This window comes from Aethina tumida, chromosome 1, assembly GCF_024364675.1.
Source record: "Aethina tumida isolate Nest 87 chromosome 1, icAetTumi1.1, whole genome shotgun sequence".
Lineage (NCBI taxonomy): Eukaryota > Metazoa > Arthropoda > Insecta > Coleoptera > Nitidulidae > Aethina > Aethina tumida.
The window spans coordinates 16743282-16760532 of record NC_065435.1 but is presented as its reverse complement, the minus strand read 5'-3'; the positions used below and the strand labels follow the sequence as shown (position 1 = coordinate 16760532).

The following is a 17251-nucleotide window of genomic DNA, read 5'->3' as shown; positions in this document are numbered from 1 at the left end:
ATAATATGAATGAATAAATTATGAAGAAACAATGATTGTGTATGCAGTTTTGACGTCAATGATCAAGTCCTTAAATAATTTTTATACATATTTATTATACATTTAATTGCAGACAACCTCATTATTTATTATCATTTTGAGTGGTGCAATAAAACTGGATTCACGGTTAACATTGAACTGAACTGGTTAATATTTGTTTGTCCTTTGAATCGAAATGCATATTATGCCAATCAGTGTGCTAGGTTCTCGCATGGTTATTATATAGGGTGATTCACCTTACTCATTAGACGTTTACGGAGAATTCAACCTGAAATTTGGTTACAGCTATTCCACAATCCAGTTTGCATTTCTTAAATCCTGTGATTTCTTATTATCAATTTTTGAACTAAGTTGATAGTATTAAATCAATTTATTTTGAGGTAAAGAAAACTAATTAATTAATTGTTCGCTATATTACTAAAATATTTATACGATGTATACAAAGTGTTTTATTTTTTTCATTTAATCGATCAATTTTTTTCAATTCCCAATTTATTGGGATGTTTTTAATCCATATACTTCATTGAAAGTTGTTATACGTTATAATTCTTAATAGTCTATAAACTCTGTGATAAATTTGCGACTCTAATGGAGATAGACAATAATGTGATGTAACAATTTAATAAAATAATAAATTATTCAAATGTGATACTATGTAGTGATCATAGTAAGTACTTGTGCTTCTGCATATCAACACGGTTTGTTGTTGTAGGTCAGGAGAACTGTGTTTAGAATCTCAAATAGCTTTGACCACTTGTGCACAAAAGTTTTATTAGATTTAACATTTGCAACGTTACTTTCTTACAACAGTAACACTGTACAATACATTTGTATTAATGTCTCCGGAAACGATAATCTTGATACTATTTTATTTGCATAAAATGATAATGGTAATGGTAACAGTGGTACTCAGGTCTACTTCTGGACCTTTCCCAAACATTAGGTGTGACACGTTATATTTAAGGCAATCTTATATAAAGATTAAGAAGCTACTAGAGATGATAAAGAGGTTTTATTGTTTCTCTGTATTTAATTGCGAATATTCTTCTTTTATTCTTTATAAATTGAAATATGCTTCAGAACCCAAATCTTCTTGGTTCTTAGTTACATCGATAGTTTGATCAGTTATGTAAGGGTTCCAAATAAAAAAAACAAATATTGATTTCATAGACATTTTATTTTCTCAATTTAATTGTATTTTATGTTATATATATTTCATATTATCATCAGAATGGCAAAGGTAAAATGAAGGAGTAATTTTATAATCACTCAACATTCTGTTGTCATCGACTCTTACTTTCTTCCAACTTGCTTTCTTTGTCACACATTGTAGTCCACTCGTCATAAAAAATGACTTTTCTTAAAAAATGGTTTGGTCTTTCATCGTACGAAGCCTATAAAGAATAAAACAATTTAATATAGAAATGATTGATTCTACATGTAGTAAAATTGTTGAGAGTAAGAACAATTTTTTTTTCCTATTATAAGTAGAAAAGCTGTAAGCACTTAATATGGTTGTATATGTCTGCTACGTTGCCTATTTATTCTATCTATTCCTTTTAAAAAACCTAAAAAATATTTTACTTGATGTTTGAGGCTGCTACCGAGTTATGCTATGTCATAAGAATTTAACATAATTTTTTTATTGTATTAACAAAATGAATATAAACTAATATAATAATAAATAATTAAACATAGATTATTTCTAATATTACTAACCTTAAGCAATTCACGTCACAAATCCAGAGATGAGTCTGATGGACGTAACCTGTGAAAATAAATTATAACTTTATTAACTATATATATGTAATTAATGGGTAAAATTAAGTTATTGAAAAAAATATATTTGTTTAGTGCATAGAGTAATATTTATTTAAATTTTATTATGCAGAGTTGGGTCTAATGGCGTATAGTTGTAGTTCATTCGTAAAATACAAATTAGATAAATAGTTTTTTATTACACATTGTAAATATATCGTATATGTAATTTCTCATACCACTTTACTAGCCCTCAGTAAACAAGAACTAATATTTAGAAAGTAGTCTTCGTCTTTATAAGTTACCTATCATAACTTAATTATTTGGACTCTTAATTATGGACGTGTGAAGTCTTCATAAAAACTTCTGTTGTTACTAACTTTGAAAATTAAATTCCCAAATTTATACATGAAATTATTTTACTCATTTATAGAACGAGTAACTTTCAGATGAAAGAACTTTGACTGCAACATGTTATAATAATCGTAAATATATTATTTTAGACAGTAAACTAAGTTTTATTATTTTTTTTTGTTTAACAGTAGATATAATTTACAAATAAAATACTTTATAAATTAATATAAAATTATAAAATATAATAGTTGTGTAAACACCCTTTGTATACTACAATACATAGTATAGTATATATAATTTTGATTTGTTCACCATTTAGTCATATTTTGTGTTTAAGAATTTTTATACTTTGATTACTCTGTTCCGCACCTTAAACCTTTGAAGCTCTCTGATATTTTTTTGGATTTTCTATATTTACTATAATGTATTGAATTCAAATATAAGCTCAGCTGTAATGAATTCAAAAAAAAATATTACACCATAATAATATAATTCGACAATAATTTTGTATTAGCTTTGTTCCTACTAAATTAGTATTCATCCAAAGACGTACCGATTGTGTAAAACATATATTCCATCTAATGGACCATCGACGATTTGATCCATGTTAATACGTTGCTCAAATATAAATTGGAACAGGTCTAGTACCAACTCAAACTGACCAAACAGTTCTTGCTCCCGGCTTAGTACTAACAGTCTGCTCATGCGCAGTTTAAAAAGACGATTATGATGTGCCACAAGATGTCAAGTCAAATTCGATACTATTTTTGAGGTATTTCACCGATTTTCGTAATTTTAGTAATTTTTATTTAATAATTCCAATATTTCAAATTTCAAATTTTTAATCAAGAATATGTTTATTTACAAGTCACTGTAGACCAAAATAGAGGCATTTACTAATACTAAAAAAATACTAGTAAATCGGGATATTTTTCGTCCACTTGAACTGTGTAAAAAGCCTCCATCTAGTCCATCCATCAACCTTGATATCTTCTCTCTATTTCAGCTATATCTTGATGGAACCTTTTACATTATACCTTTTTTCTATTATAACCTCTTCCAGTTCATCGAGTCTAATTTTCCAGGAAAAAAACTAATAAAAATATTCACAAATTACTGCTGTAACACTTGTGTCATACTTTTATAGCAATCTCTTGAACTTTTTTAATTACCCTAACCGACTGAAATGTTTCTAAGTAAATTGCGCATTTGGTTCCTTCTGTACAAATAATACGTGTAGGAACAAAGCTATCGTTTTCTAACAATAATTTCTATTGTTGGTTAGAAAGTACTTTTTTACCGTCGATTCGCAAATTTGATAAAACAATTGCAAATTCCATTAATTGCAAAAACCAATTAAATACACAAACCGACAGCACCCATTGTTCAAATATTTTTACCCAACTCTGCAAGTAAATAATATTATACATTACGAACAAATACAATTTCTTGTTAAGAGATATAATTTCAGGAAAACTATGAGTAAATTATCAGTATGCATCACATCTATAATGTGTAACAATTTATGATATAATATTGTTAGTGTTTTATAAAGATTTATAGTTTCCGCATTCAATAACAATAGCATTATCAAAATAATAGTGTTTAAGGGCTAATTGGTCAAAGTATTAATGTTCAGTTTTCTGAAAGTACATCATCACTAGAAAAAGTACTAGTTCACAAGTATAATATTTATATAAAATTATTATTAGTAAAATCATCGATAAAACGTAATATTTGATTTCTCATATTAAATAAACTAAATACATATATGTTACAAAGATTATAATTAATTAAAAATATGTAAATACCAATTCGTTACAATTTTTCTTATCCTGAAATGTCCATTAGTTCTTCACTCTTCTTCCACGCGTTGAGGGAAAAATACATACAAGTGTGCATTAATTTCTCCTTTTATCTTCCTTCATATAGTTATTTTATTGTTGTTTCCTGTCTTCTGATAGTCGGTGAATCTCTATTTATGTAGTGAATTCAATTTTATTTATTTGTCTTAGAAAATTGCGAGTAGATAAATATGATAATAATTATTGTTGTTCAAAGTGGAATTTGATGGAAGATGACTTGAAGTCCGATAATAAATTACAAGTAGACAAACAAATGCAAAAAGTTGGAGGATCCGAAGTAAAACTACACCATTCGGTTACTAAATTAAACTTGAGTCAGATACTCAGAACATTTTCCCCCTGACATTGCAAATAATCCGGTCTCTATTTATAATATATCCTAAATTTCATGCTGTAATATTGGTAGAATAAAACAATAATCAAAAATTAAAGTAATGAACAAGTTAGATAATAAAGAACTCTTCAAACGGTTGCTAAAACCATTTAGAAAATATTACATGATTTTATGTACCTAATCAAAAGTACACACGTTTGCACATCTAAAACCATTTAAACACTAAATGGTTAGATTTAAATAACAAATGGATTTGATGGCGTCCACAAATTAAATTAAATAGTTACTTTAAGTAGTGCCAATTCAATTTTAAATATTTATAATACTGTTGGAAGAGTAAAACAGTTTTTCTCGGACACCCATGAGTAAATTAAACTTATACATTACAATATTTGTAAATTTTAAACATTTTAAACAATCACAGAAAGTTAATATTGGTAACACCTACCTGGGGAAGTTTTCAGTCAGTAACTTGCACAGTACTTGTAACATGAGTGAAAGACCTTTCATCTGTTGGTTGATACTTCTAACGGAGGTAAAAATATTTCCTTACGGAAGACAAGTTAATCAGTTTGATGGTGGGAACAGGGACACAAGTAAGAGACCTTTCTACACAAAATAAGCTGATCCATATGTTGGTTGATATTTCCAACGGAAGATGTTAGTCAGTCTGATGCCGGCAACAGGAACTAATTTGGGTTGATGAGTGCCCAATCAAACATTTGTGATGAAATCGTATTTTTGAAGTTTATTAATTCCCGAAGTTTGTTGCTTGATCGAACAATATAAAAAAATTTGGAGACAAGGATGAGAAAGTATTATAGACTCTTTAATCGTACAGTTTGATTCGATCGAGGATTCTGCACGTTAAATCCATAAAATAAAAAAATTCCACAGTTCAATCCTTAAGATATTTCTGTCTGGGTCACAAGCATCCAGGATGAAAGTGAAACTCCATGCCATATAAAGAACTTGGCATATTACTATATAAAATATCTCCGAATATTTTGATTTAACAACATTTGAATAAAAATATGTCGTCAATCAATAACTAAAAATTTGAGGCGACAATAAAAAATATTGCTTCGACCGTGTGATTGCTCAAAGACGAAGTACAACAAAATTTGTAATCTGATGAAGTGTAAGGATGCAATATTACCAACATCCTGTTGATCTCATTATAATATAACAAAAGAAAATAGTAGTGATGAACATGTCTTGATAAATTTTCTCCTTCAGACGACTTTCATGCAAATTAATATAAGCTAATTGTTGATTATGATGTAGGACAATAATACTCATAAAACTAACACCAAAAAGCTGACTGTGTATCTTAGTTATATTCTATAAAAAGTTTATTCAGTTTGTCATTTACATTTTTATTTTATTTAGGTATTAGAATGCGCTGAAATGTTGTCGAAAATCCCACGAGATGTATTTAGCAGTTTGGAAACTACCTTCTTGTTACACGAAAACATGTTTAAACAAATAATCATTATAACATCGAGATACGTCATTGAGCTACCTTTATCGTTGCCATAATGACATCATATTAGATAAATAATATCAGTTGGATTATTTTTAAACTTCCTAAGCCATTTTTAATTGTCTAAAATATCTAATGTTCATATTATAGTTACCTATTAGCTGAAAACAGCACAATTCTGCGGCCCGAAGCTATCCTCGGGAACATGAAGTCAAAAATAAGGGAATACCGTTCAAAATGGCCGACAAAACGATAATTATAATATATTAATAATAAATAATTAATCCTTTAAAAGATATTAATAAAGATTCCGCATCTGTTAATAGTAGTGTTGAACATAATTCAACAGCAAAACTTCATGAAGTCAAACACACAAATAAAAGAGAAAGGAGACAACGTCCACATTCTAAATGAAAAAGAAAGAAAAGGAAGGGAAATGGAGTTTGTGCTATTTTCAGTTGATGAAATTCGATGTCCCAGCAGTTGAATAAAATCCATATCCAAAATCCACTAAGCGTTAAAGACAAAAATTGTTTGAAGGATTAAATCAAAGTTAATCCTGATCTAAGTACTATTCAAATATTATATTTACGTCGATAATTCAATTTTTATACTACAGTCAGGATGTGTTACAAATAATTTTAATATAAATTTAAGTCTAATTAATTTTTTTAAATTAATTTTATTTTTTTCACTATCAGAATTAACTTTATTAACACTTCAAGAATCAGATACTAAAATCATCGTGTTCACGATGCCTCGAATTGGTTGATTTTGGAGGTTTTGGGTGAATCCGAACTAAACCGTGGCCAAAAGTATTTAGTTACGTTTGTTGCCACAAACAATATTTTAATATCTTTAGAGTATTTTTTTTTTCAATTTTTATTGCTTTTTAAAGCTTTTAAGTTCAACATCATTAACATACCTCAGGTTTTCTGTAAGCGCTTTAGGGATATCTGGATTAGCAAAAATCAACCAATTTCGGGCACTATATATCTTAACCTATCCTCCAAAAGGTTAGGTTTCCCAGAAACCTGAAAAAAATGTATTCTAAATTATTAGCAGAAGTCGATACAGCAATTCGCCATATCCTAAAAAGTAAGACCGTTTTTTAAGTAGTAGTATTAGTTGTAATATTAAACTAGAATTAAAACATTCAAAATGAGGAGGTATTTATTGCTTCAAGTATCAAATGAAAAATGTGAATAAATTGTGATTAAGAGACTTAAATTACTAACACGTCAAAATTTTATTTATTATATATATTTATTATAACTATTTTTATTATTAGTATATATTTATCAATTTAATCAAATTTTGTTTTTTTTTTAATAAAAATAATAACCATGCTAATATACTTTTTAATTAATTGGATTTAATTTAAAATGCCAATATTTAAATGATAATTCAGTTCTTCTCAAACTAACTTAATTTTAACAAAACATATATATTATTTTTGAGTCATTCAAAAATTAATAGCAATATTCAAATTATGTTTAGACATATTTTTGCAAGCTATCAACAGCACTAACACCAAAGGAGGTATTTTAATCATTCAGTTTTGTCATCAGCATTGACAATACTTCATCCTCTTCTTCTATAACCAAACATTTGTTGTAAGGATGTGCAATTTATTGGAGAAATCCCACGACATAACTTTGAAGCGCAACATAAAAAAAACAAATATTTAAAAAATTCAAACTATTGTACGAAAGATTATTACCAATAAATATTTAATCCTTTCTAGAATGAGACATTTATTTTTTTCAAGAATCCAACTGGAAGTGGAAAAACTGAGACAGTGGACAAACAGGAATAAGTTCTTCAAATACTTTAAATAAATTAATAATAAGGAATAAGTTTTTTATAAAATTAAATATTTTGGCTATTGACAATTTCTAAGTTTAGTTTATTAAAATGTTGTCTGCTTGTTGTTGTTAGTCTCTTCTTTGTTTTCTAAATAATTAAGTAATTATTAAGACCTCAAAAAGCAATAACATTAACTAAATTAGTATTTATAGATAAAAAACAAATGTATAGGATTAAATTAGTGATTCAGTGTCTCCTTCATAGTTTAGGTTCAATATTTTTTGTATAACTTATAAGTTGATATTAGAGGAATCTCGTCACACAATTTTGGGACACAACAGAATAAAACAAATATTTATACAATGTAAATATATTTTTCAAATTTAAAACCTCCCATATTTGTTATATGATGATGTATGAAAGTTTAACATAAGCTTTTAAATGCCTAGTAAACTTGTATGTAGTTGAATTTTAAAAAATAGAATTATTGTCGAAGAAAAAAAATTACAATAAAATAATATACAAAAAGAATATAAAAATATCTAATTTGTCTAAAATGAGTAAATTAATAGAAAAAGGGTAATTAAAAACACGAAACACTTTTTCAATCTTCTTGATAAACCGTTTCTTAATATAAAAATGTTGCCATCATTTTAATAAAGTATATTATTATTTCATTTGCGAACCGAAATTCAATTGAACAATATCATACGAATATAAAGATAAGTACAAGCTAAGTTCTTTCAAAAGTTGAACGATATATTGAAATTTTATTCCAGCAATGTCTCGAATACAGCTGTAGTTGACATTTGTTTTTGGGTTCTAAAAGGAATTTACTAAAAAACAAACTTATTACAGAATTTTTTAATGATAAATAATCCAAATTATTATATATAATAGACATAAATCTTCTAAGTATTTTTACGACAAAGTCACATGACACTTCAAAACATATATGCATAATTTCAAGAGAATAAGCTATTCCCTAATCTATACTCTATTTAGGTAAATTATAAAAAATATGTATCAATTGTAAAAATCATAATTTATTTACTTTACAATTTGCGCAGTTTGTAAATGGCAATCAATAATTAATAATAAAAAAAAGATGTATATGTATATAATATTTTCAAAATAACTACGTTTTACATACTAAAAAATTTCACACAAAAATAAAAGACAAAAATTAACATAGTTTGAAAAATATTCTCTCGTAAGTCCGTATTATTATTAAATGAAAAAGAAATACTTGACTAACCGACAAGAAAATCGATTGTCGTGTTCATTTATTAAAACCGACGCCTTTTATTTGGGTAATCGTCACGGCGGTTATCGTTGACCCAGTGGCCACGATTTTGACCACCACCGCCACCACCGCGTTGGTGATTGGAATCACGTCCTTCGAAACGGTTGTTGTGGTTGCGCTCGTATGAGCTCATGAATTGTTTTGGATCCTAATCAATACACAATTGTGTTAACGAGTTGATATATAAATATGTTATCAGTGCAAGACTGTGGAACTGACAAAATCTTTTCTAGCATCTACCGAGTCTTCACCGTCTTCCAACAGAACGTACATATTTGGTCGGTTGTAAATACGTCTCCTTATACCGCCTTTCAAGTTTCGAGTTCATATTAAATCCGCAGTGGTAATTGTGGGAAGTCTTATCACATTACTTCAACGTCAGGAGTAATTCCGTTAATTAACCAAAGGATTCTGGGTACGAATACGTAGAGGCCGCAGTAATGTGCAATTACAAGGATGATACAACAAAATTGTGTTCACCAAGGTGGGCGCAGACGGGCGGATTCGGAGATACAAGAAAACACAGTTTCATTCCACGATGACGTGCACAATCTCTCAATATTCAAAATATATTGGTCAAATTTCAACAAAATTTCAAATTTAGATAAATACCTTAAGCTACTTAGGTTGACTTAAGTTCAGTCTGCAATCAAACTTATTAAAATGGTGTATTGACCAATATATTATCAAATATTGTGAGAAGAGTATTGCAGGCTGTAGGCTTAAAAACTTGATAAAATGACTTTATAAAAGGAATATAATATACGTATATTATATGTATATGTTTACATAAACAAAAGTATTATACGCATTTATGATGTTAATAATTAAATAGGCCTCATAATATTAATTTTATCATTAATAACCGACGAGAAAACTACAATTCTATTTGTAGAACATATGCAACTGCATATGGTTATTTATAAGGTGTCCTTGAATGGTAATGGGTGAATCCTTTGTAAGATCCAAGACAAAGTTCCCTTTACCATTTTTTCGAATAATTAAATAAATAATATAATAATTTGAATTAGACTTTAACCTTTTTGCTCTGGACACCCTGTATATGAGCATTAATATAAAATTAATATAATTTTTATTAAGCAATTATAAATAAATAATGATTTTAGCTTAAATGTTTTAATTACTTTTGGTATATGCATCTTTTGAAGTGGATAATTTGAATAATTTCAAAATTCAGAGTACCAATGGCATCAATTGTAACAAGAATAGTATATGATTAATTGTTTAGTAATTGTACCCCTTTGCTCTAGGAACAGCTTCCAACCTCCTTGGCGTACTAAATTCTTGATTGATAGCCTGCCTTTCTTTCTATGTCTCGCACAGTGAGGTTGGGCATTGTGGTCTACAAAACGAAATCGGGTCCAAATTCTTGAGCAAATGACAAGATACGAAATCAATTTAGCCACTATAAAAGACGCAGTGTAATTTTTCATAAATATATCTGAGACAATAATTAAAGAATTATAAGACGCACAGAAATCAATCTGTATATTAAGTTAAATTCACCGACCACCACCATATTTCCTACCCTAACTCTTCATCACCGTCTCACTCTTTTATTTGAGTAAAAACTCAACATCCATTATAGTCAAGTATACAAAATGAAACAGAAAATTTTAATCAAACACAATGCCTTGTGTGGTTATAGACTTTTACCAAACCAAAAAACCGCAATATAAATCCAAAATTCCGCTTGAAACCAAAATACACCCACACAATCCCGTCGTAGGATTCCGCACCAAATAAAGTAAAATAATAAAATTCATGGCAACCACATCTTGCGCGTTAAAAAATAACAAAATTCACGAGTTTAAACATGAATATAGCAGACCAAAACAAATTATTATTCCATTGGGGACAAAAATCCTCAATGAAGTTATATAATATTTAATATACGGGTAATACGCATGTAGATTTAAAAAATTTGTAAATTATAAAGTCAATTTATCAAGTTATAGTGTTGCAAAACATAAAGCTTAAGCTCTGCAATTTTATATTTATAGTTTAGAGAATTTTAAGTCACCTTCTAATTTAACATCTACATCAAGTATGTTTAGTTTTAAATAAAGTTACAGTCAATAGTACAATGAGATCTAACTTGATAATCCGACTTGTGTAGCAATTAAATAAAGATAGGTAACTATATACATACGAAATATATAATATAATTCAGCAGAAAATAAATTATTAATTATCAAAAATTGTCTATTTTATGAACGTCATATGTGTCAAAAACATCTTAAGAAACTGTTTTGTTTTTTTAATATATCATTATTTATCGCTTGAATTTAAAATTGTAATGGGTATTTTTAAATTTAAGTAATTGAAGATCGAATAGACTTTGTACAAATGAAATAAACAGGAAAAAAATGAAAATAGATTCTTACCATTGCCATATTATTGTGTGCTGAAACAAAAAAAAAAATGAACATTAATAATTATAAATACTTTCCGATTATTACAAATTATAAATAATTTATCTTTAAAAAATAATTAGAAAATTGGCAAGGCGAAATAATATCTTTAAAGGTGCATTTTATATTTTTTTAAGATCATTTATTTTAAAAAATAATGTGAAATCACTTTTTTGTACTGGGCTAATGTCATAAATTTCCAGTAGTGAAACAAATTATAAATTTTGCCTTGCATAAAATTAAATACAATATAGATACATACGTCCAAAACCCAACAATATTTAATCATTTTTCAAATTTTAACATAAAAAATTCTGTGTAGACATATAAGGGAAAACAAGGTTTTCTAGAGCTGAACATTTTTGAATAATTTAAAGACAGCTAATAAGAACACTTCAGTAATGACAAATGACCATAAGAGGAATGATTTTCGTATTGTATGTACAGTGAGTCCCAAATTGGTTGAATGTCAGTTCTGCTCTGGTCTGGAACTACATGTAACAGTTAAAATCAACCATTTTGAGGTACCTTGTGTGATTCTAATAAATGCATTACTCCTTATACAATAACTTACAACTAACAATAACAATTCCAAATTTAAAATTATCACTTACTGTCGTAATTGTTGGTCTGATTGATGTCATATTGTTCCTCCTGTTGGTTAAGCATATTATCCAAATTGTGCGCCTGCATGAACAGATTATTCTCTTGCTGGCGGCGACGCATTTCTTCCTCTTGAGCCATCATACGATTCTCCATTTCCTCCTGCTGGCGACGCATCTGTTCTTCAGTTCTCTGACGTTGCTCCTCAGCCTGTCTCTCCTTCATCTCCCATTCGCGTTTCTGCCTTTCACGATCCATTTCCCTTGCCCTTAGTTGCTCTCTAAGCATCTCAGTTTCATGTTCATACCTGAAAATGTTACCATTTTAGTCGTCATCCCGGTGACAATCAGCGACAAGGGCTCTTACCTGGCAAATTCCATTTGTGCCTCCAATTTCTCCTTCTCCATTTCCAGCTCCTTTTTAAGAGCCTGCTCTTTCTGAACGTAGAGATCATGCAACTGTTTCCATCTCGTACCGTATTCGTGTTCGAACGAGCCGGGGTTGGCGAATCTCGGACCGATTTCTCTTTCCTTCTGATAATCCGGATGTTTTTTGTTAATATTTTTATCTGGAAATCCGTCGTTGTCGTCCACGTTATCGTACGCCTCAACGATGCACGGTCTCAGAGAAGCGGTCAAAAAGAAGCAGCCCTCTGAACATTTTCGGATGGCGGCCAGCGCACTACCCTTCCTGGCGAAGTCTATTATGCCTTCACCTGTCGGTTTGCCACGTTCGTCGACGCACACCAACGCTCTTTCGATCTAGAACAAACGCATTTGATATAGAATAATTGATTTAGGGTCTACATAATAATACTTGTAAAATAAACATAGCATAGACTTACCTCACCAAACGGAGCAAAAGCATAATGAAGTAGTTCATTCGAGACCTGCGGTGTGAGATTCTTAATCTTTATACTGGTAGAATTGGGTGCGAAACGTATTTTTAAATTCCTGGACTTCAGCACTGTTCCATCCAGTTCGCTCTTCGCTTTCTCGGCATTACAATGGAAATCCAACTTGATGAAGGCAAAATTCTTTTCCTTGTTCAAAAATATTTCGCTGGTTTCTCCGTAAGATTTGAACAGTTCAGTCAAGTCCTCTTCGGTAACTTCATTGCCAATGTTGCCGATGTACAGACGATTTCTGCCATTGAACTTTTTCTCGGCAGTATTTATCGGTGGAATGTCATAGGATGGGCCGCCAATTTGGTTGATCCTTTCCTGAACTTTGTCGTTCATGGGACGGGGACCTCTCTCGCCGCCGTCGCGGTCTCCGATCCTGTCGTTCCTGCCGCCATCAATGGGTTGATTGGGACCGCCCGGAGGACCTCGTTTCCTTGGGCCACCGAAGTTTTCTTGTTTTATGCGTAACTAGAAAATTTAACAAATCATTCTTATATCTCTGCCGACTATAATTTTTTATGGTAAAACAATATTTGAAGGTCAACATATTTAAAAATTTTACAGTTTACATTACAAAATTCGAGTGTAAGAAGACACATATTGAGCAGTAAAAACGGTATTTTGATTGAATTTTATTTAAATTGTAAAGAAAAGGTAGCTGAACATTTTAAACAATTATATAATTTCAAACTATGATAATAAGTGAATATTAACACACTATAAGCGGGTCGGGTAAAAATACCCGTCTCGAGAACTGTTGATTGTTAGCTAGTCGGGTAATTTTTACCTTTTTGAATGTACTTACTTTAAAAGTGGGGTGAGATAATTTTACTCTATTGGTTTACATACGGAACTGAAAGAATTATCTCTTATTTTTTGTTATAATTCAACAACTTAGTTTGGATCATTTTGCTACCCGCCTATAGTGTGTTAATAATTGAATATAAACTAAACTATATATACCTTGCTTTATTTTCCACTTTTTATAACTTCAAATATTTAAAATCATAGAAAATAGACTCTTTTTTGAACCTACATTCATAACTATGGAAGACATTAAATCGTTTTATATTTATGTTTATTATAAATTTAGTTTTATAATAAATTTTTACAAACTCCTTTCATGAACAATTTAATAATTTAAAATGCGTATCTAAAATTGTCCTGTAGTTAAAAATAGGTAGTAAATAGTATTAAAATTTAGTGTTTTTGATTATATGTATATAATCAATTGATATGTACTAAGTATATTATACATTCAATACACTCTCCTCAAGCCATTTGTCTTTAATTCAGCCTTCACAAAGGTAGATAATTTTGTGATATAAAAATACGCTTTCTCTTAAATGTACTTTCAGCCTGCAAATTAAGGCAGTTTACAAGCCAACAATTTAAAACAAAAGTTCAACATTCGCAAATGTTGAAACAAGTATGTCCCTCAAACAATGCGTTTAATCATAACAAACCGGTTGCATCAAAAATTACTCACATCTGGTCCTTGCGGACCGCCGAACCTTCCGCCGCCTCTGCCGCCGCGACCCCCAAATCTGCCGGCGCCGCGACCACGATTTTGGAAATTCTTATTCGGATGTCCCTGATTATCGCCCGTGTTTGGGTTATTCTGATTTTGATCCTCGTTCTTCACCCCAAGATCCGGGGCCTGGTTGTTTTGTGCAGCCATTTGACGTTAAAAACCACTTAAAACTTTTTAAAAACAACGCGCACGTCACTACACAAGAAAGCGTCTGCACCTGCAAATGGCGTCCGTTTGAACCGATGCACTACGAACGCCGGCGAAATTTATCGATTATTAAATTCGGCCAATGGGAAACTGACATCGCATGGGTGCCAACATTTGATTATTCAAAAATTGGCGCGCCGTCATTCATTATAAAAGTTAATTATTATGATAAAAATTATGTGATTATTACTTTGATGTATTAAAAAAAACTTTTAAAGGTTTGATTCCGTCATTCTCCTTGAACTCTACCTTGAAATTCTGTCAAAACATACCAAACATAACACTGTTTAGTATAGAACAATAAGTAATGATAGGGAATATAAATCTTATATACATCCTTTAGTTCGACACCCTGTATTTAATCTTTACTACAAGTTGTAATCTACAATAATTAAGGAAGAGTAATAAATATAAACAATATTTAGTAACTATAAATTTCTAATGATTATACAAGTTGAAATCTGTTGAATTTTTAACAAAATTTTATACATTTTAACAATAATTTACAGTATACATCTTTAAAATTACATAAATATTTATATAGTTTTATATATTTATAGGCTTCAAATTTACAATAAATTGTTGGAGCCATATGTAACAACATTGTTTATATAATCATTAGATTTCATCTGCATAAATCACTATAAAAAGTCAAAATTTCCTATTAAACAGGTTGAACTGTTGTATTATCTTGAGGTATGGAATCTTCTACTTGGGCTGCATTCTGTTGCTCAGCTAATCGTTGTTGTTCTTCGAATTCCTTGTTTCGTTTATTAACAACCTCTGTCTGCGCAACCACAAAGTTTTGCATTAACTTATTATTAAATTTAATGAATTTTGACGAGCAACTATTAACGCATTCCGCTTCATCCGATTCCAATGATCTTGTTTGTAACGAATATACACATTTTGCAAAGCACCTCTCGGTTAGTTGGTTGTACAACATAAGGAAATCCTTGAACTAAAATAAATATTATTGTAGTGTACATAATAAACACATGAATGTTTTACATTTTTTAATGCGTGTTCTTCCATGTTTTGGAAAAAACTTAGGTTATGAAAGCTACAAAATGAATGAAGGAGCACGGACCATTACTTAAGGTTTATTTACATCTTGTACTCATTTTATTATGTAGTATAGTAATAGTTTAAACAACTATTTAGGTACAGTTTGGTGGGTAACTTATTCATACATAATTTATTTCTTTAGCGAACATCTAATAAATTCTTTATATTAACTACAAAATATTTTAATTGTTATTCATTCTTATGAAGTTACCCTAATTGGACACGGAAGAAAAGTTAACCTTACTTTTTGTTGTTGATATTCATACATATAACCTCGACACAGATTTAAAATATTTTGAAAAATTTTAACTAAAATAATGAGGGTATAATTTCAAACATTCATCAACATCAAGATTAAATACCAATTTTTTTAGGAGACTTCTGAGTTACGTGATTTTTCAATATCATCTTGGTTAGAAAAATTTCAACATGTTACAATACAAACTATTTTGGTCAATATACCAGATCATGTTATTGAAACAATTGTAAACAGTGAAACCGATAACGATCTAGAAGACGTATGTATAAATACCATACGCCTTCTAGATTTTACAAGTTTATAATTGTTATAGGTATTTCCTCCAGAGTGTCTAGATGAGTTGAAAAATGCCATAAACACCCTTAATAATAAAGCTTTTATTAAAAATAATTGGCATGCACCAATGGATGCAAAGATGTTTAGTTTTGGGAATGATTTGAAAGTTTCTAATATTGATGATATCTTTTTATTTTTACAAATATCTACCATCCTTCAAGAAGACTTTTCTAATGTAAAAGGTGTTCCATTTTGTATAGCCTTAAAAGAATGGAAAAATATTCATCCAGCAGCAGAATTTCGATGTATTGTTATAAATAATCTTTTACTGGGTATTACTCCAAGAGATTGGCCAACTTATTATAATCATTTTAAGGAAGATGGCCATGCAATTATTGAAAAAATATCTGAATTTTATAATAAAAATATAAAGTCAAAATTTGGAAGGGGCAGTTGTATGTTTAGGATACATAATATTAATAGTAATATTAATAATTTTTTCATTTTAGATATATTTGATGTTGTATTACCATATCCGGGATCCCCCTATTTATTGGATTTTTCTCCATTAAATAGTAAATCAAATTTGTATGCATTTTCCTGGAAGGAAATAAAACCTTTATTATCCAAGGTAAACTAATTATTATAAAGCTCTAGGTTTGTTTATTAGCTTTGCCCTCAATTATTTAAAAATAATATTTACTTTTAATTCATTTCTTTTTCCTTTTGGTTTCAGGAGCAAACTGAAGGTGTACCACCAGTTTTTAGATATTTAGAATCTGACATAGGAATAATGACCAGGGCAGATGCTCTTTATAAAATATCCCAATGTCAAAACTGATGTAATAATTTTCTATTATTAAACTGATAGATTGTGCAAATCTAATATATCTATTGTTGAAATAAATATTTTTTTGTATAAAATTATATGAATAAACTAGAAATATTTTTTATTAATGTTTATTCTTTCCTTTGTTCTATTCATTCTATATAAATTGCTTTCTAAGAAACTTA

The 17251-nt window shown here is 29.4% G+C and overlaps 2 protein-coding genes across 3 annotated transcripts; one reads left to right on the top strand and one right to left on the bottom strand.

The window, feature by feature from the left end:
- Nucleotides 1-1197: 1197 nt before the first annotated feature.
- LOC109600662 (hrp65 protein) lies at nucleotides 1198-14665 on the bottom strand. 2 transcript variants are annotated; one of them, XM_020016870.2, is made up of 7 exons: nucleotides 14383-14665; nucleotides 12834-13361; nucleotides 12356-12750; nucleotides 12001-12296; nucleotides 11360-11379; nucleotides 1759-1807; nucleotides 1198-1433 (listed from the first exon to the last, which is right to left on the bottom strand). In XM_020016870.2, the coding sequence occupies exons 1-6, from the start codon at nucleotides 14572-14574 to the stop codon at nucleotides 1769-1771; spliced, it is 1470 nt and encodes a 489-aa protein (XP_019872429.2). In that variant the 5' UTR covers nucleotides 14575-14665; the 3' UTR covers nucleotides 1198-1433; nucleotides 1759-1768. The 2 variants fall into 2 exon arrangements, with proteins under 2 accessions (XP_019872429.2, XP_049820077.1); XM_049964120.1 differs by lacking the exons at nucleotides 1198-1433; nucleotides 1759-1807 and adding an exon at nucleotides 8495-9099 and having other exon boundaries at nucleotides 14383-14663.
- Nucleotides 14666-15936: 1271 nt separating this feature from the next.
- LOC109598127 (cell division cycle protein 123 homolog) lies at nucleotides 15937-17190 on the top strand. The gene is made up of 5 exons (XM_020014002.2): nucleotides 15937-16025; nucleotides 16077-16220; nucleotides 16275-16692; nucleotides 16747-16868; nucleotides 16974-17190. The coding sequence occupies exons 1-5, from the start codon at nucleotides 16020-16022 to the stop codon at nucleotides 17076-17078; spliced, it is 795 nt and encodes a 264-aa protein (XP_019869561.1). The 5' UTR covers nucleotides 15937-16019; the 3' UTR covers nucleotides 17079-17190.
- The last annotated feature ends 61 nt before the right edge of the window (nucleotides 17191-17251 follow it).

Excerpts from the sequence above, each read along its gene's own strand:
- LOC109600662 (XM_049964120.1), bottom strand. The coding sequence starts at position 14,574 with ATGGCTGCACAAAACAACCAGGCCCCGGATCTTGGGGTGAAGAACGAG. Across the intron at positions 12,751-12,833 it reads CTTTTGCTCCGTTTGGTGAG|ATCGAAAGAGCGTTGGTGTG; the intron begins GTAAGTCTATGC and ends CGTTTGTTCTAG. Across the intron at positions 11,380-12,000 it reads TCAGACCAACAATTACGACA|CACACAATAATATGGCAATG; the intron begins GTAAGTGATAAT and ends TTTTTGTTTCAG.
- LOC109598127 (XM_020014002.2), top strand. Across the intron at positions 16,693-16,746 it reads AAAATTTGGAAGGGGCAGTT|ATATATTTGATGTTGTATTA; the intron begins GTATGTTTAGGA and ends TTTTCATTTTAG. Across the intron at positions 16,869-16,973 it reads TAAAACCTTTATTATCCAAG|GAGCAAACTGAAGGTGTACC; the intron begins GTAAACTAATTA and ends TTTTGGTTTCAG.